This window comes from Calypte anna, chromosome Z (assembly GCF_003957555.1).
Source record: "Calypte anna isolate BGI_N300 chromosome Z, bCalAnn1_v1.p, whole genome shotgun sequence".
NCBI lineage: Eukaryota > Metazoa > Chordata > Aves > Apodiformes > Trochilidae > Calypte > Calypte anna.
The window spans coordinates 2,590,951-2,614,040 of NC_044274.1; the positions used below are offsets into that span (position 1 = coordinate 2,590,951).

The 23,090-nt window shown below is 47.0% G+C and overlaps 3 protein-coding genes and 3 non-coding genes across 7 annotated transcripts in view; all 6 read left to right on the forward strand.

The window, feature by feature from the left end:
* The first annotated feature begins 1,739 nt into the window (after positions 1–1,739).
* LOC103534279 (60S ribosomal protein L17) lies at positions 1,740–6,263 on the forward strand. The gene is made up of 7 exons (XM_030467853.1): positions 1,740–1,808; positions 2,218–2,270; positions 2,413–2,453; positions 3,553–3,687; positions 5,340–5,438; positions 5,723–5,914; positions 6,184–6,263. Exons 2-7 carry the CDS (start codon positions 2,231–2,233, stop codon positions 6,229–6,231), a joined length of 555 nt encoding a protein of 184 aa, XP_030323713.1. The 5' UTR covers positions 1,740–1,808; positions 2,218–2,230; the 3' UTR covers positions 6,232–6,263.
* On the forward strand, positions 2,041–2,109 carry LOC115599987. Its single transcript, XR_003988756.1, has one exon. It is a non-coding gene; the product is annotated as a small nucleolar RNA SNORD58 (small nucleolar RNA).
* LOC115599980 lies at positions 5,576–5,644 on the forward strand. The gene has a single exon (XR_003988749.1). It is a non-coding gene; the product is annotated as a small nucleolar RNA SNORD58 (small nucleolar RNA).
* Positions 5,965–6,036, forward strand: LOC115599988. The gene has a single exon (XR_003988757.1). It is a non-coding gene; the product is annotated as a small nucleolar RNA SNORD58 (small nucleolar RNA).
* A 197-nt stretch (positions 6,264–6,460) lies between the features above and the next one.
* Positions 6,461–10,959, forward strand: CZH18orf32 (chromosome Z C18orf32 homolog). Its single transcript, XM_030467995.1, has 3 exons — positions 6,461–6,542; positions 8,463–8,715; positions 9,282–10,959. Exons 2-3 carry the CDS (start codon positions 8,488–8,490, stop codon positions 9,354–9,356), a joined length of 303 nt encoding a protein of 100 aa, XP_030323855.1. The 5' UTR covers positions 6,461–6,542; positions 8,463–8,487; the 3' UTR covers positions 9,357–10,959.
* Positions 10,960–15,283: 4,324 nt separating this feature from the next.
* Positions 15,284–23,090, forward strand: part of LOC103534298 (dymeclin) — a 45,269-nt gene continuing 37,462 nt past the window's right edge. For both annotated transcript variants that reach the window (XM_030467692.1, XM_030467691.1), the window contains exon 1: positions 15,284–15,426. The gene's annotated coding sequence lies outside the window, so the exon portion shown is untranslated. The remainder of the gene's footprint in view (positions 15,427–23,090) is intronic.

Below are 23,090 nucleotides of genomic sequence, written 5' to 3' on the forward strand. Positions count from 1 at the left end.
AACTTCCAACCATGCAGCTGAGCTTGGGCTCAGGGATGTGTCAGGACACTGGACTTGTGGCTGCTTGGAAAGATCACAGAATCACAGAATGGGCTGGGTTGGAAGGGAGCTCAGAGCTCATCAAGTCCAACCCTTGATCCACTCCCCCCGTGGTTCCCAGCCCATGGCACTGAGTGCCACATCCAGGCTCTTTGGAAATAGCTCCAGACACGGAGAATCCACTACTTCCCTGGGCAGCCCATTCCAAGGGCTGATCACCCTCTCCAGAAAGAAATTCTTTCTCAGCTCCAACCTAAACCTCCCCTGGCACAACTTGAGACCCTTTGTGCCCTCTTGTCTTGCTGAGAGTTGCCTGGGAAAAGAGCCCAACCCCCCCCTGGCTCCAACCTCCTTTCAGGGACTTGCAGAGAGTGATGAGGTCTCCCCTGAGCCTCCTCTTCTCCAGCCTCAACACCCCCAGCTCCCTCAGCCTCTCCTCATAGGGTCTGTGCTCGAGTCCCTTCACCAGCCTGGTTACCCTCCTTTGGACCTGCTCCAGCACCTCAATCTCCTTCCTGAACTTCCTGAGGGGCCCAGAACTGGACACAGGACTCAAGCTGTGGCCTCCCCAGGGCTGAGCACAGGGGCAGAATCCCTTCCCTGGACCTGCTGGCCACGCTCTTCCTCAGCCAGCCCAGGATGCCATTGGCCTTCTTGCCCACCTGGCCACACTGCTGCCTCCTCTGCAGCTTCCTGGCAATCCAAATGTTTTTTTGTCTTGGTTTTAGGTTGTGGTGGGGGTTTTTTGTTTTGTTTTTTTTGGGTTTTTTTGTTTGTTGTTTTTTGTTTTGTTTTGTTTTGTTTTGTTTTGTTTTTTAATCCCAGTCTGACAAACTTTTCCCTGAGCCTTTTGCAGGAGCTGGGTACCACTTTCTGGAAACATTTTGGTTTTATCCAAACACTGCTTTGTCAAATTCCCCAAGCAGCTCTTGGAAATATTTAAATTAGACAAGTATTTGATTTATTTTTGTTTTAATATGGTGGGTCCTGCTTTGTTTGAAATAATCATAATATCACAGAACCTTTCAGGTTGGCAAGAACCCTTGGGACCATCCAGCCCAACCATCATCCCTATTCCACAGAATTCTCCCCCAAACCACATCCCCCAACACCACATCTGAACAACCCCTGCAGGGATGCTGACCCTGGGCAGCCTATTCCAGTCTTTTCCTGCAAACCATTTTTTTCCCCTGCTCTCCAGGACGGACATCATCGATGCCTGGAATTCCAGCTGGTTTATCCCTTGGCTCTTGGATGTCTCTTCCAAGCTTTTCCCTCTCCTCAGCTGCCATCTAGCTGCAGCCCTGGGGGTTTGCTCCTTGGGCTGGTGGCTGCTCTGTCACCCTTGAGCTGATAAATTCCCCTCCCTGCTCCCAGGACCCTCTCTGGGTACCCCCTGCCCAGCCGAACCCCCCAAAAGATTGGGTGAGGAGCACCCATGGGTGCCTCGCAGCACACAGGGGTGCAGATGTGATGCTCTGACAAACATCCCCCTTTAATTCCTTCATCTCTGGTGATGCCCAGGGCAGGGGTGGTGTCCCCATGGCACTGATGGGTGGCTTTGGCACTGATGGGTGTCGGGGTCCCCGTGCTGCTCCCCAACCGCTTTCCCCACCTCTCGGCTCTTTGCAGACGCTCCCTGCGGCGCCTTCTCCCCGCGCTCAGCCTCGCACTTGCGCCACGCTCCCTGCCCCAACCCCGCCCCAGATCTCGCGAGAGGTGGCGGCTCCCGCCCCTTCCCTCGGCCTCTTCCCCGCCGCCGCCCTGAGGTGAGGGAGCTATGGCGGGCAGGGAGCGCTCCCCATCCCCATCCCAATCCCCTCCCATCCTGCCCAGGGAGACCCAGGGAGGCCATGAGGGGGGCGAGGATTCGCTTGGTCTCGCTTTACCTCACCGGACGCCCTCGGTATTTGAGGGAGGACGAGGAGATGGCGAAGTTTGGCAGGGGGGGTGTGGGGGGGTGTCCGTGAGGTAACTGCGGGCCCCGGGCTGAGGCCGTGGCTGCGGTGATGACTTTCTTAGGACACCTTTGGATTTTAGCGTGAAAAGAAACGATGGTTTCTGAGCAGCTCCTTCAGGTGGCGGCAGTAAGGGGAATAAGGGTTCAGCGTTAAGAAGCTAAATGGTTTTTTGTTTGTTTGTTTTTTTTTTTTGTGGTTTATTTCGTTCATTGTGCAGGTGAACCCCTAAAATGGTGCGATACTCCCTGGACCCGGAGAACCCCACGAAATGTGAGTTGGGGTTTTGGGGATATATGGGGAAAAAAAAAAAAACAAAACACTTCCCCCCAAACCCTTGAGGTGTTGATGCTAAAACTTGGTCTTTTTATTTCTCTTTTTTTTTTTTTTTTTTTTTTTTTTTTTTTCCCCGCAGCATGCAAGTCCCGGGGATCCAACCTGCGGGTGCACTTCAAGGTGGGAAACGCAAATATAGTTGGGTTTGGGTGTTTTTAAAGTATATTTTGTTTCTACTGTGTCACTTCAGGGTGGCAGCAAACGTCACTTTAGCTGCTTGTAATGTCTTACCCTGATTTATCCTTAAAAGCTCCCAGACTAGATTAAAATATAAAACACAGTGGGTTTAGGAGGAGGAATTGGCCGACTGATAAACGAGGGGTTTGGTTGCTTTTCTCTTACTTTGCCTTTTTGGTTGTTTGGTTGGAAGGAACGTGGGGTTCCCCTGGCTGGGGGAGGGCTGGAGCCTTGTGGTGTGAGGACACGGCGTCCTCAGGACTCCTTGGGGCTCCCCAAAAGCAAAGCTGAGGAGGGGTTTTTCTGCTGGGTGTTCTGTGATAGGAGTGGAAAAACATCTCAGTTATTTTTGTTGGCTCTTTTGTGGTGAGGAGGGAACAGAAGTTGTGCTCTGACTTGCTTCATGTCCTCTTCTCAGCACCAGTAATTCATCCTTCGTTTTTCTAGCCAAGCCTTTTCTTCTCCTTTCACATTCCCTTGCATAAAGTAAACTGATTGTAGTTTGCTTTCTCATCACTTCCTCTGAGGTGCCATATTGAACGTTTTTGGGGGAATTTATCCTGATTTGTTTCAGATTAGTGGCCACAGAGGAATTCTATCCAAGCCTTTTCTTCTCCTTCCACATTCCCTTACATAAACTGATTCTGTATTTTGCTTTCTCATCACTTCCTCTGAGGTGCCATATTTAACATTTTAGGGGGAATTTACCCTGATTTGTTTTGGATTAGTGGCCAAAGAGGAACTATGGCAAGTGATGAACACTCAGATTTGAGTTTTGTTGTTTGGAAAGATACTGGGTAAAAAAAAAAAAACCAACAATAAAGACATGGCAGAGCTGCAAGGGTTAGAAAAGCCTGTAGCAAAATAAAAAACGTTTGTAATTATTACTTTAATTTTGTGGGGTGGGGGCTGCTCTTAGGATGAATCCGAAGGGGAAAGTGTGGGAAAGAGGGAAGTGGTTTGGGGGTTGGGTTTTCTTTTTTGGTTCTTGCCTTGTGAGTTGTTGTGCTGAGGGGGTCTGTGGTGTGCTGTGTGTTGGCAGAACACCCGTGAGACTGCCCAGGCCATCAAGGGCATGCACATCCGCAAGGCCACCAAGTACCTGAAGGATGTCACCCTGAAGAAGCAGTGTGTCCCCTTCCGGCGCTACAACGGCGGCGTCGGGCGCTGTGCACAGGTGAGCTGGGCTGGGAAACGGGGCAGGAAGTCCTCAGTTTGGTTTTTATACAAAGTTACGCTTTTTAAGGCAAAGGAGGGGCCTCTGGAGATCGCTGAGGTCTGCCAAGCCACAGCGGGATCACACAGGGCAGGCCACATGGGAGGACACCCGGGTGGGGGCTGAAAGTCCCCAAAGGAGACTCCACAACTTCTCTGGGGAGCCTGGGCCAGGTTTCCTCACAGGGAAGAAGTTTCTCTTCATTAATCACTATAAAATTCACTCCTATAAAAACTGTTGCTCTTCTTTCCAGCGTCAAGTTGGTAACCAAATCATTTTGCTCTGCAATGCTGTTATAATAATTGCCAGGTGACAGGGTGTAAAGGAGGGGTGAGTTATGTTGTAGCAGAATAAACATTAAAACTTCTCTGCTTCCTTCAGACCAAGGAGAAGGAGACTCCACAGCCTCTCTGTGGAGCCTGGGCCAGGGTTTCCTCACAGGGAAGAAGTTTCTCCTCATGTTGAGGAGAACATGACTATAAAAATCACTCCTAAAAAACTGTTGCTCCTATTTCCAGTGCTGAGTTGTTGACCAAATCATTTTACTCTGCAATGCTGTTATAATTGCCAGGTGACAGGGTGTAAAGGAAGGGTGAGTTACATGGTAGCAGGATAAAATGACCTGCTCTACCCCTAGAAGGAGACTCCACAACCTCTCTGGGGAGCCTGGGCCAGGGTTTCCTCACAGGGAAGAAGTTTCTCCTCATGTTGATAAGAAACCATGCTCCTATAATTCACTCCTACATAAACTGTTGCTCCCATTTGCATCATCGAGTTGTTGACCAAATTCTTATGCTCTGCAATGCTTTTACAGTAATTGCCAGGTGACAGGGTGTAAAGAAGGGGTGAGTTACATTGTAGCAGGATAAAATTAAAACTCTTCTGCTGCCCTCAGACCAAGCTGAAGGAGACTCCACAACCTCTCTGGGCAGCCTGAGCAGGGAAGAAGTTTCTCTTCATAAAATTACTATAAAAATGACTCCTATAAAACTGTTGCTCCTATTTCCAGTGTCAAGTTGGTAACCAAATCATTTTGCTCTGCAATGCTGTTATAATAATTGCCAGGTGACAGGGTGTAAAGGAGGGGTGAGTTATGTTGTAGCAGAATAAACATTAAAACTTCTCTGCTTCCTTCAGACCAAGGAGAAGGAGACTCCACAGCCTCTCTGGGCAGCTTGGGCCTGGGTTTCCTCACAGGGAAGGAGTTTCTCCTCATGTTGAGAAGAAACAATGCTCCTATAATTCACTTCTATAAAACTGTTGCTCCTATTTCCAGCGTCAAGTTGGTAACCAAATCATTTTGCTCTGCAGTGCTCTTACAGTAATTGCCAGGTGACAGGGTGTAAAAGAGGAGTGAGTTACGTTGTAGCAGGATAAAATTAAAACTTAGAAGGAGACTCCACAACCTCTCTGGGCAGCGAAGAAGTTTCTCTTCATAAATCACTTTAAAAATCACTCCTGTATAAACTGTTGTTCCTATTTCCAACATCAAGTTGTTGACCAAATTCTTATGCTCTGCAATGCTTTTACAGTAATTGCCAGGTGACAGGGTGTAAAGGAGGGGTGAGTTACGTTGTAGCAGGATAAAATTAAAACTCTTCTGCTGCCCTCAGGCCAAGCAGTGGGGTTGGACCCAGGGCCGGTGGCCCAAGAAAAGCGCCGAGTTCTTGCTGCACATGCTGAAGAACGCAGAGAGCAACGCTGAGCTGAAGGTGGGTGGTGGGTGCCCACTGAGCTGCGTGGGTGGTGGTTTGAAACGTGGCTCATCTCTCCTAAAAGTACAAAATCCATGGAGTCAGGGAGGGTTTGTACCTTTGGATCATGCTCTGTGCCCTGGGTGGTGACTTGATGGCGGTGATGACCATCTTAGGACACCTTTGGAATAACCATGAAAAAAAAATAGTTTGTTCTGAGCTGTCAGTCTGAAGCAACAACACTGAGTCATTCGGAGAGGAAAACCAAGCAAAGAGTGAGAAGGTTGCATGTTCCTCCCCAGGGTCTGGACGTGGATTCCCTGGTGATCGAGCACATCCAGGTGAACAAAGCTCCCAAGATGCGCCGCAGAACCTACAGAGCCCACGGCCGCATCAACCCCTACATGAGCTCCCCCTGCCACATCGAGATGATCCTCACTGAAAAGGAGCAGATTGTCCCCAAGCCAGAGGAGGAAGTTGCTCAAAAGAAAAAGGTACCAAATGTCTCCAGTTTGGGAGGTGCCAGCCTTTTGATGTCTGGGGGTTGCTGTGATGACCATCTTAGGACACCTTTGGAAACACCCATGAAAAAAAAACTGAGTTACTTCTGAGCAACCTCATAAACACTGAGAATGGGGATGGAAAATAATTTCTAACAATTAATTTCTAACCATCCCCAGAGTTTTCAGTCAATTTCCCTGCATGGTGTTTGAAGGGAGGTGCAGCCTCTTTATCCCTTCTCATTTCTTGGTCTCTCTTTCAGATCTCCCAGAAGAAGCTGAAGAAGCAGAAGCTGATGGCTCGGGAGTAAAAAGTGCACCCAATAAAACCAAAAAAGAGTTGAGATTCAGCGTGGTCGCTTCCCTGGGGGGTGTTTCCCGCGGGTGGGGATGGGGTTTGGAGGAGCAGCTCTGCGGGGCGTGGATTTCGGGTGGAAACACAAGAGTTGGAATCAGAGAGAGCCCCTGGGGGGTTCGGGGCAGCGGATGTCCCGGGAACGGTCGCTGGGATATGACGATTTTCCGGCGTGGGGTGTGGCCATTTGCCTCGTGATTTATCCCATCTTTCCGGTTCCGGTTCGGTGGTGGGTCCGGTAACGGTGCGGTTCGGCTTCGGGGCGCGGTGAGTGCGGGCCCGGGTCGGGTTTGCTGCCGCTCTCTCCCTCCGCTCCTGAGCCAGCCCGGGGGGGGATTCGGGGCGTTTGAGTGGATCTTAAGCCGGTTCGGTTGTTTAGAGCCCACCAGGAGCTTCTCGGGTCCAGTCCCGGGATGTTCTGGGTCAAGCCGGCCTCTCAGGAACACAACCCCAGCGTTTTGTCTGCGCAGCCTTTTTGGGTTTTTTTTTTAGCTGTTTTCAGGATAATCTTTGTACTCAAGAGCTGGTTCGGTGTGGGGACAAAGCCCGACCCGAATGTGCCACTGTCACCCGTGTCCTCTGCTGACACTCGAGTGGGGGCTGGGCGCAAAGGAATCAGCTGGAGGATAAAACCGGGAGAATCGGTGCTTTTAGGAGGTTTTTGTACGGGGGGAATGGTTTCGAGCTGGAAGAGGGGAGATTGAGGTTGGAGATGAGGAAGAAATTGTTGAATGTGAGGGTGCTGAGCCCCTGTGCCAGGTTTCCCAGAGAAGCTGTGGCTGCCCCATCCCTGGCAGTGTCTCAGGTCAGGCTGGATGGGGCTCGGAGCAACATAAGGTGTCCCTCACGTGTCCCTGCACATGGATGGTCTTGGAAGTGTCTTCCAACCCTATTCTGGGATTTTCTTTCTGAAAGAGGAGAGATTTAGATTGGATCTTAAGAAGAAATTGTTGAATGTGAGGGTGCTGAGCCCCTGTGCCAGGTTTCCCAGAGAAGCTGTGGCTACCCCATCCCTGGCAGTGTCTCAGATCAGGTTGGATGGGGCTTGGAGCAACCTGGGCTGGTGGGAGGTGTCCCTGCCCATGGAAATAAAGGGGTTGGGAATGGATGAGCTTGAAGGTCCCTTCCAACCCAAACCAGTCTGTGTCTTTTTTTTTTTTTTAAATAAGTTTTTTAAAAGGCAAAATGACTCTTGAAAAAAAATCTGTGAAACTGAGTAGTTTTGTGACGTGGGAATTAGAAAGCTGGACTTTTGACAAGGGCATGGAGTTATAGGATGAAGGGGAATCAGAGAATCACAGAACAGGCTGGGCTGGAAGGGAGCTCAGAGCTCATCAAGTCCAACCCTTGATCCACTCCCCCCGTGGTTCCCAGCCCATGGCACTCAGTGCCACATCCAGGGTCTTTGGAAAGAGCTCCAGACACGGAGAATCCACTACTTCCCTGGGCAGCCCATTCCAAGGTCTGAATGACTTTAAACTTTAAGAGAGGAGATTGAGATTGGACACTGGGAATAAATTCTGGAATGTGAGGGTGCTGAGCCCCTGTGCCAGGTTTCCCAGAGAAGCTGTGGCTGCCCCATCCCTGGCAGTGTCTCAGGTCAGGTTGGATGGGGCTTGGAGCAACCTGGGCTGGTGGGAGGTGTCCCTGACCATGGAAAGAGGGTGGAATTAGGTTAACTTTAAAGTCCCTTCCAGCCCAAAGCAATCTGGCTTTTTGTATTTCTTTTATATCCATCAGGTTTGACTTTTTGATCTGCAGCCTTGAGGTGCCCTGGGTGCAGAGGCAGTGGAAAGGTGGCCTGAGCTGTTCCCTCCAGAGCAGGAACCCCAGCCCTTTAATGAGCACCTTTGTTCCTTTTGCCTCAGCTGATGATTCCCTAGGTTCTGTAACACTGTATCTGAAGTAGTTTTTGTGTCATTTAAGCAAAACCTGCCATGCTCTGAATGTATTTTCCCAAGTTCCAGCTGTAAAACGATGAATCAATACAAACTTTTTAATTTAAAATTCAAAAAATGTGCCTCTGGTTGGTGAGAACTTTGTAGCAGTTAATCAGTTATTAAAGAATTGCTACATTTGCATATCAGCTACAATCCTTACTCATTATTTAAATTGATTTTCTTGCCTCATGGCATGAAAAAGCCACATCCTAACCTGTTTTATATATTTTTTTTTTTAATCCCCCAGGGTTGTCCCAGAGCAGGAGGAAGCCATGGTGTGCATTCCCTGCATCGTCATCCCTGTTCTCCTCTGGGTCTACAAGAAATTCCTCGAGCCCTACATCTACCCCCTCATAGCCCCCTTCATTAAGAGGGTCTGGCCCAAAAAAGCTGTGGAAGAAACAACCACCATAAAAGAAAGTCCAGGAGAGAGCTCTGGAAATCCTCGGGTTCCTTCAGCCACCAAAAGAGATCAGGAGGATGAGTTTGGAATTTACAGAGTAAGATGAATGCTTCTAGCTACCCAGGGGCACTCCAGATAAAGTTTGGGGTGGGCCCCTCGTGAGGATAAGTAGCTGGGTGGAAAAGTTTCCTTTATTTATCTTTTAGTTATTATTTTAAATGACTTGTTGGTCTTTTATTGAATCAGAATTGCTAAAGTTGGACAGGACCTCTAAGATCAGAAGTCCAACCATCACTACCAGGCAGCTAAACCATGTCCTGAAGTGCTTCATCCACACCTTTTTGGACACCTCTGGGCATGGGGACTCCACCTCTGCCCTGGGCCAACCCTTTCCAGGGAGAAATTGGTCCCAAACTCCAACCTAAACCTCCCCTGGCACAACTTGAGCCTTTTCCTTGTCCCATCCCTTGTTTCTTGGCCAAGTTCTGCATGTTGTCTCTGCCCTTCTTCCTTCCCCCTGCCCAGCAGTGCTTTAGATACACCACCACTTTGTTATCTTTATAAAAGTCTTTTTTTTTTCCTACCAGCTGCTCCTGTCCTGGGGTTGGGGTCCCTTTTTTTTTGGGAAATCCCAGTAACAAGGGTTGTGTCCTTTATTCACAGTTTGAAAGCAACGGTATGGCAAATGGGATTGCTGCAAAGAGACCCCTGGAGGCTTCTGAGAAGAAAACAGATTAAAGGAAGGAATTTCTAAGGATTTGGTTCCCTGGTGTCCAATATGAACTGGTGATACTTTCCTCAGCTTCTGAGACTGGTTTTTCTTTGCACGTTTTACCTGAATTCCAAGCCCTTATCACTGAGAGGGTCTCTTTTGCCACTAAGATGGCAGCTATTATATTTCTTAATTTAAAATGTTGGCAGACTGAAGTTTTTTGTTTTTCCTCACTGGAACTGCTTTTCATCCATCATCTGTCTAGTGTGATTCAACTTAAGGGTCAATAATTTATCACTAAGTCTAGCTTTGGGAGGGAAATCTTAGCACCTTAGTTCCACTCTCTGCTAGTGCAACACTTCGGGCTTTCACCTTAAAAGCTGTTCCTGTCCTTGACCTTGCTAACAAATGATGAATTGCACTGGAGCAAGAGAAGCATCATGGTTAAGTTATGAAGAATAAAGAACTTTTTCATGTCACATCTGTGAGCAAGCTCAAGGAGTTGTGCTCTCTGCAAAAATGTACTTGGCTTCCTACAAGCAGAGTCTTGATTTGCTATTTCTGCTGATTTTTTTCCTTGAAATGTTGTGCCTTTTTTTTCCTGAAGAGGAGCAGAAGGGGCATGGTACTTCCTGGGGTTTTTTTTTGTTTGTTTGTTTGTTTTTTTGTGGTGGTGGTGGTTTAAAATGGTGCAGAGTTTGGTCTTGGAAAAAAAAAAATTGATGAAAGTCAAATCTCTTCAACAAGCTTGTGAAATCAGAATGGTGATGAAGCAGGATTGTTTTTATTAATATTATCCTTCATACAGTTGTTCTTAGGTTTCTGAGCTGGAAATACCTAGTGGCAACAAAAGCTTTGAAAACCTGCAGGCAGGCCTCAGGTGAAGGTGGTCATGAAGCTGCTGGCTTCATGGTAAGAAAATGAGCAAAGCCAAGTCCTGCTCTGCTTCCTCCTGGGAGGATTTCTCCTTCTACTGACTTGTAGCTGAGGAGTTGGGGAGAGTTTGAGATGTCCCTGTGCTTTGTAGGGGTTAGAAGTGGGCATTCTCTCTGCCAAACCAGAGCTCTCCTTCAAAAGATTCAAACCCAAACCATTCCAGCAATTTTTAGGATATATCATTTCCCCAAAAGCCCTACCTAAGATATGCTAAAAAAAAAGTGTTGCTTTTTTTTCTATGTCCTTGAATGCTCACTGAGCTCCAGCCTTGTTCTTCCCAACTGTGTTTTCTCCTCCCAGGTAAATAATTACTCCAGAAACTTCCTTGGTGCCTGCCAAATGCTTCTGGGGAGGAATATTGTTTCCTACCACTGCTTGGTTTGGTCAGGTCCTGTGTGAATTGATCCAAAATGTCAACACCTAGATTTTGGCTGTTGCTCCTGTAATGAGTTGAAACAAACAAAAAAACAACTCCAAGACAAGGCCAAATAGTATTTGCTCTCCCTTACTGAGCTGCTCTGTTAGGAAGTGAATTTGTTTTTACTGCTTTATCATCCTTTGCATCCTCCTTGGAACACAACCCCCCACCTTGATCCACGTAGCAGTTTGCTCCTTCCCTTTGTGACAGTAAAACCTGGCTTTATCCTGAGCATGTGTGGTGTAATTCCTCCAATAAAGGGTAAAAACAGTAATTATACACTCCTGCAACTGCTCACAGGTCCTGGGGTGTGGGCTCTGGTGGGGAAGAGGCTGTGTTGATTTCCAGCTGGTTTTGTCCTGTGAATTTCTGGCTATTTTGCAGATCTTGTTGCAGAAAATCAGAGGCTTCATCCCCCTGGTGGGAAGGGGATGTCACCTGTGCTGTGGTGGATTTGGTTTTGGGAACAGATCCCTCCCCAGATGATAAACCCCTCTGCTACCACTTAGTGTCTGAGTTCATCCTCAAAATCAAAGGGAACTTCCAAGGATTTGTCATCACCTGGCGACAGGAAAGGAGGAAAGTGCCCCAGGAAGTCACTCCAGAGCTGAGGTCTTCCCCACGGCTGTGAAAATCTAGAGTTTTGGATGTGCTGCATCAGGGAAAGATTTGTCCCTTCCTCTCCCAAGGAAGGTAATTGTTAGAAAATATTGGATGTCTGCTAAGCCAAGGTTTTGGGGTCACATCTCCCTATAACAGGACAAAAAAAAAACCCAAGAGCTTTCCAAGTGCTCTTTTAATTTGTAAATCATGGAATCATAGAATGGGCTGGATTGGAAGGGAGCTCAGAGCTCATCAAGTCCAACCCTTGATCCACTCCCCCCGTGGTTCCCAGCCCATGGCACTGAGTGCCACATCCAGGCTGTTTGGAAAGAGCTCCAGACACGGAGAATCCACTACTTCCCTGGGCAGCCCATTCCAAGGGCTGATCACCCTCTCCAGAAAGAAATTCTTTCTCATCTCCAACCTAAACCTCCCCTGGCACAACTTGAGACCCTTTGTGCCCTCTTGTCTTGCTGAGAGTTGCCTGGGAAAAGAGCCCAACCCCCCCCTGGCTCCAACCTCCTTTCAGGGAGTTGCAGAGAGTGATGAGGTCTCCCCTGAGCCTCCTCTTCTCCAGCCTCAACACCCCCAGCTCCCTCAGCCCTTCCTTCCTCCCAGGAATTCTGCTGGATCCCTTCCCAGCCTCCTTGCTCTTCTCTGCACCTGCTCCAGCACCTCAAGCTCCTTCCTCAACTTCCTGAGCTGAGGGGCCCAGAACTGGACACAGGACTCAAGCTGTGGCCTCCCCAGGGCTGAGCACAGGGGCAGAATCCCTTCCCTGGACCTGCTGGCCACGCTCTTCCTCAGCCAGCCCAGGATGCCATTGGCCTTCTTGGCCACCTGGCCACACTGCTGCCTCCTCTGCAGCTTCCTGGCAAGCCAGACTCCCAGCTCCCTTGCTGCAACCACTCCCTGCCCAGCCTGGAGCTCCCCAGGGGCTTCTTGTGGCCAAAGTGCAGGACCCGGCCCTTGGAATCTTCAACCTCATCCCCTTGGGATCAGCCCAACTCTCCAGTCTCTCCAGGTCCCTCTGCAGAGCCCTCCTGCCTTCCAGCTGATCCACACTTCCCCCCAGCTTAGTGTCAGCTGGGAATTTCCTGAGGATGGACTCAATGCCCTCCTCTAAATCCTCCCTCAAGATATTAAACAGCACTGGGCCCAACACTGATCCCTGGGGGACACCACTAGTGACCGGCCGCCATTTTGATGCAGCCCCGTTCAGCACCACTCTCTGGGCCCGGCCCTCCAGCCAGTTCCTAACCCAACACAGGGTGGGCAGTAGGCAGTCAGTTTATAAAGTGGACATAATTGATTATTTTGAGCTATTTAGGGGATTATTAAGACAAGGAAGGGCATCAGACAGGAATATGGAGAATAAACTGTGTATAAATGAGAGCACGGGCTGCAGGGGGCTCCTAGCTGTGTGCCAGCAGCAGGCTTGAACACCAGGCCTACTGAGAAGGCAAAAAACCCCAATTTTGGCTTTTGCAAGAAGCCAAAACACCTCCTTGTTTCTAAAAGTTCACCGTTTGTGCTTTGTGATGTGGTATTTTATATTCCAGGAGGATTTTAGATCACAGAGGTTCCCTGAGTGAGGCACTTCTCTGCAAGACCTGGCAGGAGAGATGTAGGGAGTTGTTTCTGTTCCTCTTTTCCAAGAAGAGGTCAGTAATCCTGTGGTGGGGTGAATAGTTAAACAGAAAAAAAAAAAACCAAACAATCCAACAAAACCCAACCCAAAGAGATCAGGTACATTTAATTTAACTGAGAAAATTTCCATGTGTTTGGAAATTCACTAATTTTATTTACTAGAAGCACGAAGGTCTTGGGCATCTAATGATGGGGAGTGCACATCTTCCCAGAATTTACTCAAGTAGCAGCCTCATTTACACTGAAAACTTAAAAAATATTTCAGATTGGGCATATTTTGGGACCAAAGTACTTTTGCAAGATCTTCAGCATTAAAGCTGTCTGGTTTTATGGAAATACTGTTAAGGAAGAATCAAGAAATCAATCCATAGTTGAAAATATTTAAAAACCATCCAAATCAACTAACAAGTATTTTTTTTTTCTGAGAAGGTCTAAATGTGATGTGTTGGTTTGTACAGGTGCCTGGGACTTAAACACAACCAAAACACAGCTTTAAAGTACTGCAAGGATGTGCAAAAAAGATTTTAGGTTGCTAATTATTTTGATGGGATTCTGGCAGGATAAATTGAAGATGGTAAGTTCAATGAATTTTATGACATCTAAACTAGCAATGAGTTCTGTGAAAAATGATCTTTATTTAGAGACCATTATTGCTGGAAGAACAGTCTGTTCAGAACCTGCAGGGAAAAGAATTTAATTTATACTTTGATTAACTAAACCTGCCTTCAAATAGAAGTAATTCTGCTTTGTTGGCCTGCGTGATAGATGAAAGAAGGGATTGTATTTCTGAGGGAGTTTTTTGATTGTTGGAACATATTTGATGAACCAAATAATATCTTGGGGTTTGGAGATTAATTATTTTTGTTTTTCTGTGATCCCAACTGCAGTAAGTTTAATTTAAATGGTGTAGAAGAGGACAGTGCTGCTGTCAGTCTCTTGCTTGGGGACCTTTTAGGCCCTGGTGCTGCATTTTATTTTGGTTGAAAAAGAAAGTTAGAAGTGCTGCAGGTCGATGTATAGACCCCGGCTCTGTGTTCAGTGTCACACAGTGATAATGGGATTATGCTCTGGATTGATGACATTGGGAAGGGTTTCCATCTGCAAGGAAATATTGGGAACCTTCCTTAAAATCATGGAATGATTTGTGTGGGAGGGAACCTCCAAAGGGCACCCAGTCCAACCCCAGGGACACCCTCACCTAGATCAGGGTGCTCAGAGCCTCCTCAAGCCTCACCTTGAACATCCCCAGGGATGAGGTTGAATATCCCCAGGGATGAGGTTGGAGATCCCCAGGGATGAGGTTGAAGATCCCCAGGGATGGGGTTGAAGATCCCCAGGGATGGGGTTGAAGATCCCCAGGGATGGGGTTGGAGATCCCCAGGGATGGGGCTGAACACCTCCAGGGATGAGGCTGTAGATCCCCAGGGATGAGGTTGAACATCCCCAGGGATGGGGTTGAAGATCCCCAGGGATGGGGTTGAAGATCCCCAGGGATGGGGCTGAACACCTCCAGGGATGAGGCTGTAGATCCCCAGGGATGAGGCTGTAGATCCCCAGGGATGAGGCTGAACATCCCCAGGGATGGGGTTGAGCATCCCCAGGGATGAGGCTGTAGATCCCCAGGGATGAGGTTGAACATCCCCAGGGATGGGGTTGAGCATCCCCAGGGATGAGGCTGTAGATCCCCAGGGATGAGGTTGAACATCCCCAGGGATGGGGTTGAGCATCCCCAGGGATGAGGCTGTAGATCCCCAGGGATGAGGTTGAACATCCCCAGGGATGGGGTTGAGCATCCCCAGGACTGAGTCCTCAGCCAGCTCCCTGGGCAACCTGTGCCATTGTTCCTCTGATGGAACCATCTGGAACCTCCCTTTTGGAGGAGCTACCAGGACCCTATGGCACAACCCCCCCCACCTCAGATGCTTTAGATACATCTCAGGTAAAGATGAGAGGTTACCTGAGGTAAAAAAAAAAACAAATTAGAGCAGTGTGAGCGCAGGGCTGTGCTTGGTGAATCCTCCCTCAGGCTCCCGGTCCCACCCGGTCCTCTCAGGTCCCACCGCCTGAAAACACAGGTCGCAGCCGAGTGGAGGCCAAAGCTTCCCCTTCCCTCTCCCCTTTTCCCTGAGCAAAGGGAAGTTTCTCCCGCGTGTTCCCGGGAGAATCCTGGGGAACCGGGGGATAGAACGGGATGCGGGAAGCGGCTCTGCCATAGCCGGACTACATTTCCCAGCGTTCCCCGCGGCACCGCCCGCCTCACCTCCCCTCACCCGGGCTCCGCGCATGCGCAGCGGGAGGCGCTGGCGACGTGGAGACCGGAGGCGGGCGGGAACGGGGAGGGCGGCCCTGAGGGGAGCAGCGGGACGGGACGGGACGGGAGGGCTGCCGGGTCTTCGTCTTTACGTGGCTGGTCAGGTCGGTCCCGCCGTGGTGTTGGAGCTGGGGGAGCTTCCTGCTTCGCTGCGTGGAGGAGGAGCGGCGCTGAGGGGGTAAGCGGGGCCTGGGAGGCACCTCCGGGCCCGCCTCACCTTAGCACCTCAGGGCGGTGATGGCGGGGCGGGTGAGGGCTGAGGGGGTGCGGGTCGGTGGCGGGTCCTCAGCCCGCCTCTTGCCTTGTCAGTCGTGGGGAGGGCGTCGCGGTTGTCCCCCGGTCGCGGCACCCATCGTTGATCGTACCCATATCGCGATAGAGCGCTGCGCTTCTGAGGTAACTCCGCACCGGCGCTGCGGAGAGGTCCTGAGGACGCTGCCCGGGATGGGGGGGGGGGGGGGGGGGGGGGAAGAGCTGTGGCAGCCGCCCTGGGCCCTCCCCTCCCTCTCCCCAGGGCTGAGGGGCCTGAGGTGGCCCCGGGACCCCCCTGTGGGGTCCCCCCTGTGCCCCAAACCCCCAGAGGGGCGGCATCGGTTCTACCTCTGCTCCATCCATCATTTGTGCCTTTAGCAGCGTTCCTTGATGGTGAAAAAGAGGATGAAATAGCGTGTGGTTTTTTTTTTTCTCTTTGCTGTTATCAAGCAAACGCTTTATTTTGTTGTTTTGTTTGTGTTTTTTTTTCCTTTAGCTCCCGGTGGTGGTTTTTGCAGTACAGCAGCTCAGTCTCTCCCTCTTGCCAATTTGTTTTCATACTTCTGAAGGAGAACATGAAATGGGTTTAGAGGAGGATTTGCATCGTCCCTTAATTGACGCCAGGATTTGTTTTGTATGTTTTCACGCCAAGCTCCTTTTCTCTCCTTGTCTTATTTTATTTTTTAAGCCTTTTATGCTGAGCGGAATGAGTTTGTGAGGCTGTAATCTGATTTCCTTTGCTGTGTGTGCCGAGGGCTGGGCTGCATGGGGCTGTTCACGCTGGAGAAGAGGAGGCTCAGGGGAGACCTCATCACTCTCTGCAAGTCCCTGAAAGGAGGTTGGAGCCAGGGGGGGTTTGGGCTCTTTTCCCAGGCAACTCTCAGCAAGACAAGAGGGCACAAAGGGTCTCAAGTTGTGCCAGGGGAGGTTTAGGTTGGAGCTGAGAAAGAATTTCTTTTTGGAGAGGGTGATCAGCCCTTGGAATGGGCTGCCCAGGGAAGTAGTGGATTCTCCGTGTCTGGAGCTCTTTCCAAAGAGCCTGGATGTGGCACTGAGTGCCATGGGCTGGGAACCACGGGGGGAGTGGATCAAGGGTTGGACTTGATGAGCTCTGAGCTCCCTTCCAGCCCAGCCTGTTCTATGGTTCTATCTGGAGAAGCAAGGTAATTGCTAATGTTGCCTCCATGGAGCACTTTTTGAGCCCAGGGGAGTGGACAGAAGCTCCCGGGTGGTTGGGTCCCGTTTCCTCACAGAGGCTGTTGGGTTGTGTAATCCCCCATTTTGTCAGTTCCCAAGTGAAAACCGTTGAAGTTTCTGCAGTTGGGGTGACTTTAAAGTCACCGTTGCTCTTCAGATGGCCAGGAGCTCAGGTAGGCCTTGGTTTTGCTTTCTCCTTGGGATGTTTCCCTCTTTGTTTTCACTTTTTTTTCATTAGGAGAAGCTTGTGGACAACCCTGGGGACCCTGCTCAACCCTCTCACCTGGCTGGAGCAGCCATCACCTCCTCCTTTTCCAGGGCACAGTATCCACTGCTTAATATTTAGTGATCAGTTCAGTAAAAAGTGAATTAATACCACACCAACATAGCTCTGGTGCTGTGGGTGATGTTGTCAGGTGACAAGGAGGATCCCAGAATGTTTGTCACATGCTTAGGACAGACACTTGGGCACGAGGTTCAGCCTGGTGAATATTAGCAGCCTTGGCCTTTTGTTTGCAGAAGATATTAACAGTCAGAAAGCCTGTTTGGCAGCTCCTCAGCTCTTCTGGAGGTGGCTGTTGAAAGATGGTATTGGTATTTCTTCCAAGTGTATTTTCCAGGGTTGGAAAGCTTATTGAACCTTGCTGTAATTGCACGTTTTGGCAAGGATAATTTCATTTGCAGGAGATAAAGGGATTTAAATCCTGAGGTGTAGTGTAATGCAGGCTGAGGTGTGCAGACAAAACAGATACAGCCTGCTGAACAACCTGCATTTCTTTTAATGCTCTGGGTAGACTTCTAGTTGTGGGCAACATTTACAGCAGAGACAAAACAGTTCTCTTTTAAAAATATGCATAATGCCCACTTGTGGGAAGGGTCAGGTGCCAAAATAATTGTATAAGCTTTCAACAAGAGCAGAGGATACCAATGAAAAAAAAAAAAAGGCAGACCTTTTTATGACCTTTAAATGCAGACCTTTAATGAACATCTAAGTGTCTTTCTAGAGCCTGCAAAGTAGTTGAATTTTTCTTTTAAAAACATTTCTTTGGCTATCAGACAGATTTTTTCTTTGTGTCAGAGAGTGGAATAAGTCTTAAATATGTGTAGCAGTAACCTTAACATCCCTTCCAAAAAGAGGTGACTATACCAAGCTAGTAGCAACTTAACTGGGGTAGGTTTAACATGATTTGTGTCTCATCCAGTCTAGCTGCTCATTTTAATTATGGTAAAATCTGAATTCATCACTATAAATTAATTTTAGATAGGTATACTGAGTATTAAAAAAAAAAAAAGGGGGGTGGGGCAAAATCAATCCAAAATCCTAAGACTTCCATCCTAAGACTTTCCAACACTGTCCACGAGAGGTTATCAGGTACCTTGTGTAATATTTTCAAAACCATTGCTGTACTTGTGGTAATAAAAGTCCCTTTTTTGCCACTGGATGGAAAGAATATTGGTGCTGATATGCAGTGTATTCTGTAAAGCCAGGTGTCAGTATGAGTTGTGCATATTCTTTATTAGTTTTTTTTTATTATTTTGAAGCTCCATATTGTACTGATTTCCTTGTTTAAAGCTCAGTGTGTTCTCATTTTATAGTTCCAGCACAGCTGTTGTGGGAGCAGCAGGAATCACACTGGTGAGGGCAAACAAAACCTTTTTTTTTTAAAAAAAATAAAAAATTGGCTTCTTCAAGAAGCTGAATTAGCTTTGGAATTTGCATTTATTGAAATGGAAAGTGCTGTATAATTTAACAGGTGGAGAGAAGTTGAGCCTTTTATGCAGAAATACAAAGTGTGTTTGACCCCAGCCGTCCTCCCTTTTTCAGGGTGTGTTGCAGGTCAGATAAAAGAAGTTATTCCTGCATTTATTCCAGAAGACACCCATTCTGTTTGAGTTCCCACTTTTCTTTGAGATGTAGGAATGTAAGAGTAAGAACAGAGCTAATTTTATTTAGAATGTGTTTCTAAAATGAGTGCTGTCATTCTACTCTCAAACTGAAGACTTTGTGCAGTAATTATTTAACAGGGTGTCAAAAAATCCCCTTCAGGGTTCTTACAGCTCTAAATGTTGTTAATTTACAGCAAATTTTAGAGGTTTCAGGGAGTTCATGGTGACATGAATTGTGTTTTAGGGTGGGACTGTGAGTAGCAGCATTAAAAATGGACAAAGTTAAGAAGTCCCTAACAAACCCTGTGGAATTTTCCACTCATGAAGTAGAAACATGCTTTGCTGTGCAGGTGTAAATGAGACAAAGATGTACCTGAATGCTGGAAGAGCTAATTTACCTGTGAAAGTGAAATGGAAGCTCTGAAGTGTTTTCTGCTTCTCAACTGAAAGGTGTTTGTGATGTTCACAACATTGTGGCTGAGGGGAGAGAAGACAAAGATTAAACTTCAATTAATGGTGTCACTAAATGGCTTTCTTACCTCTCTGAAGGGGTATGGGGATGGAAATATAATAAATGGAATAGTTTGGGGGTTTAGGTCTTCAAAACAGTATCATCATTTGCCACAAGCAGGTATTTTGCTTATTGGTGTCCAGTGTCCAAATGGTTTTTTTTTAGAGCAGATGTTTTTGTTCTGAGGCAAAAGGCTGGAACAGTGAGAAAGAAGGAATGGCATTTTTATGTCAAGCTTTTTAGGATCTGGTGTGATTTCAGAGAGAGGCACTTTGAGCAAGGTCCAGTTCAGGACAAGGCTGTGAAGGTGATCAGTGTAGGTGACTGGTGGTTCATCTGAAATAAACTATTTAAGAGATGAATAAACAGACATCTCCTTAGTGATCAAAATCAGTAGATTTTTAAACGAAGACAAAGGTTTAACAATAGCATCTCTTGTTAAACAGGCACAGTGTCTGGCCTTGATCACATCCCATTTTTTCTGCCTGGAATATGCTGCCTAAGCAAGGAAGGCTTGAAAAATCCCTGCTCCAGTTGTGAGCATAACAACTCCTGTAGGTGGGCATGAAGTGAGCAGATGGTGCTCTTCAGAACCAGGCTGCTACTGATGACTGACTCCCCCATGGAAAAGGAACTGGAGCAGAAATATTCTCACTTTTTTTTTTTTTTCTTTTTTTTTAGCTGCTGCTTGCCTTCCTTATGAGGAGCCTTCTTTGCCTGCAGTAAATGTAGCAGGATTAATCACTGCTGCTATGTGCAGGGCTCTTCAGGCTTCAGTGGAGCCCTGTAAGGTCCCTATTCATGTCACCACAGGGCTGCTCACTTCAGGCTCTTCCTGCAGAAGAGGAAAACTCTGGAGTTACTGGCCAGGAAGACAAAAAAAGATGCTGTGCTTGTTCATCCAGCTGAGAAAATGGTGGGCGGGTCAGTTTCTGTTGAGAGTTACCTAAAGACAGAGTTTTCTTGATTTTTCTTGTCTTTAAGCATTGTGTGGACAGCTTTGTAGTTGTGGAAGTGCATCTGTCCCAAAGTGTTGAGCTTTAAATAAGCTTTTTTTTTTTTTTTTTTTTGGTACTTGGTGAGTGGTTAGTGTGGTCCCAGACAGCAGCCATCAAACTTGGTCAAATCTGAAAAACAGAGGATAGAGGAGAAACAGAGAATTAGACCTGTATCTGGGCAGCTAGATGGTATTTGCCCTCAGGTTTTGAAGTCAAAGCCCTTAACAAGGTTCTCTAAAAGAGCTCATTTGTTATATTTTTTTCAGAAACAGCTTGCCTGTCTCCTACTTTCCACAACAACTTTTTTTGTGTGTGTTTTTTAATTTTCTTTTTTGGTGCTTTTATGTGTCTGGACACTATCAATGTGGCAAAGTCAGCAGCATGGGTCAAGGCAGTTGGAGGAAGGAGTGTTGGCCAAAAAACCACAGTAGAAAAGAGGAGTAAAATGCCAAATGGGCACAGGGGAAAGTAAAATGAGCAGGACCAGTGTTTCCCACAGAACTCATTAACTTAAAAACCAGTAGGAAACACTTTTTGTAATGAAGGGTGAGTTTGTTCCCTTCTGTAATCATCCCGGCCACTTGGTTATAAGTGACTGGTGTGTTAGAGGAGGGGAACTCTTAATAGTCCTTTGATTGCACTGGATTGCCAGGCATTAAGTTCAAGCTGAAATATTTTGACTTTTTAACATGCTTTAAAAACAAAGATTATTTTGGTGTTTGCTGCTGATTAAAAATGGCAGAAATCCCTCGTTTCTGAGGGTTGTATAGTGGCTTTTTTCCCCTAAATGAGCATGGTTCTCATTGCTGTGGATTACTTTATCATTTGTTTAGCTTAGCAGAATTTTCCCTATTTAGTAGGTAGGATACAACCAAAGTTTTTTCACTCTTGTGCCATTTGCACCCTCTTCACTTCTACTCTTGGAAAAAATTGGTTTTAGAGACACTACAGACATTTCTGGCACACTACAGGTATTTCTGGCAGCAGTTGGAGTTAATCAGTACAAAGATTCTGATGTTGAGATGGACTGGGGAACCAGGTGACATTATTTCTTTTCATGGCCCCAAATGGATGGGGACAGAAGTAACATCTCAGGCTATGGAGATTTTTTTGCAGGCTTTGGGCTGTGATGAGATGAGGATTAAAACAGCAAATGGAAGCACTTGCTCCCATCAGCTGGGACCTATGTGATCTCTTGGCTTTGGTTTGACTTCCTCCTTTTGTTGCCTGGAAAATAGGAATTTCTCATGGTAGTGGAATGAGCTGGGAGAGAGGAATTATCTTGTGAGTTGAAAAAGCTGCTTTGCTGGGAGCAGAAAGGCGAGGGTCTTTGTTCAGAAGGCAAAAGGAGCAGGATTTCTGCTTTATTGCAGCTTTCCCTGCTCCAGGAGGAAAGACTTGGAATAAATCCCATGAACAAACTGGGGAGTTGTGCTTTAGGCCTTTATCTCTGGTGTGTTTTAGGCTATTCCCTCTGCTCCTGCATGTGCATATTCATCTACAAGGTGTAATTTAGGTTTTTTCTAGACTGCTCTTTGTTCTCTGGATGCAATATCTGTTTATAAGTTGTGTAGTGATACTTGATCTCTAAGTATAAATCTTATTGCATTAGGAAGTAAAGAAGCCAGAAGTAAAAATTTGTTGTGTGGACAGTAAAATTAAATTATTGGAGCCAGGTAAAACCTTCCCTTAGTAACTTCTGGGTCTTCTGTTGTGTGGAGAAGTCCATCCTGATTGCAGTAGTGTCATAACTGTGTGAGAAGCTTTTTGTCAGGGCTTTGTGGGATGATTTCTGGGCTCACAGTGCAAGATGATCTGAAATCTACAAATAGGAATCAGCCAAAAACCCTCAGTGCAGCAATTTGGCTCCTGCTTGAATAAGCAGCATTCCATCTGGGATCTTATCAGCTTTACAGTGATCCTGGCTGCTTTGCTTGGAAGGAAAACCTTCTGCATTTGCTTTAGTTTGTGAGTCAGCAAAGCACCAAAGGTATCCAAAGTGCAGTTAGATCTGGAAAAGAAATGTTGATAGGTTTTCAGGTATATAACATCACTTTTTAATTGATTTTTAGATGCTTGTATTAAAGACTCAACCTAGAGATCAGATCTCAGATGTGAAATCATCTGGATGCATGACCATCTGGAATTCCTGCACTTTCAGGAGTTAATTAAAAAAATAAATATCTATGTAATCAGTATTATTCATGTTTTCTGCAGGCTCAGCCAGACAGTGATGGGAAGGATAATTTTGGGAGGGGGAGCTGATTATCCTGGACTGATGAGCAAAATGTCAGCACTGGCAATGAAGTTGTGAGACCAGAAGGAGGTTTGATACTTCATGAGACTCAGATCACTCAAATATAAGGTTTAGAGTGTGACAGGGATTTTTTTCCCCAAGTTCAGCAGTACCTGGAGTTACTCAGACACAGCATGGATGTAATGCTGAATTTCTTTTCACTTGATCAGGAAAAAAACCATTCTGGTAAACATTTAATAATTAAAAGCCTGTAGAATGGACAGTAAACTGGAGATTTATATCCATTCCCAGCTCTTTGAGAGGGGAAGGAGTCCTGATATGCAAACCAAACTCCCTGGTGGTTGCTTGGCATCATCTGGAGCCAAGTTTTGGGACTGAACAGATGTTTAGGAGAACAGGACACTTGCAGACCAGGCTGTGGTTCTTTGGGGATGTTCCCAGCTTATTTAGAAGGAGTTGTTGGTAGAGGTAATACTGTATTCAGCTGAATAACTTGCTAGTAAATTGTGTCTTTTGAGCACATCATTAGATTAATTGCTCTTCAAGAGAGGATAATTTTTTTTTTAAGTGAAACGTGCATTTATTTAGTGTATTTCAAGGAAAAACAAATTAGTAGTGTGCTGCTGGGGCTGACTTTTCTGGAATGAAAGGGGATTTGCTGTTATTTGGTGTCTCTTGTGGCTGCCCCACTTCAGCAGGTAAGGAGGCAGAATCTGTTGAGCTTTGTCTCCTGAAGTGAC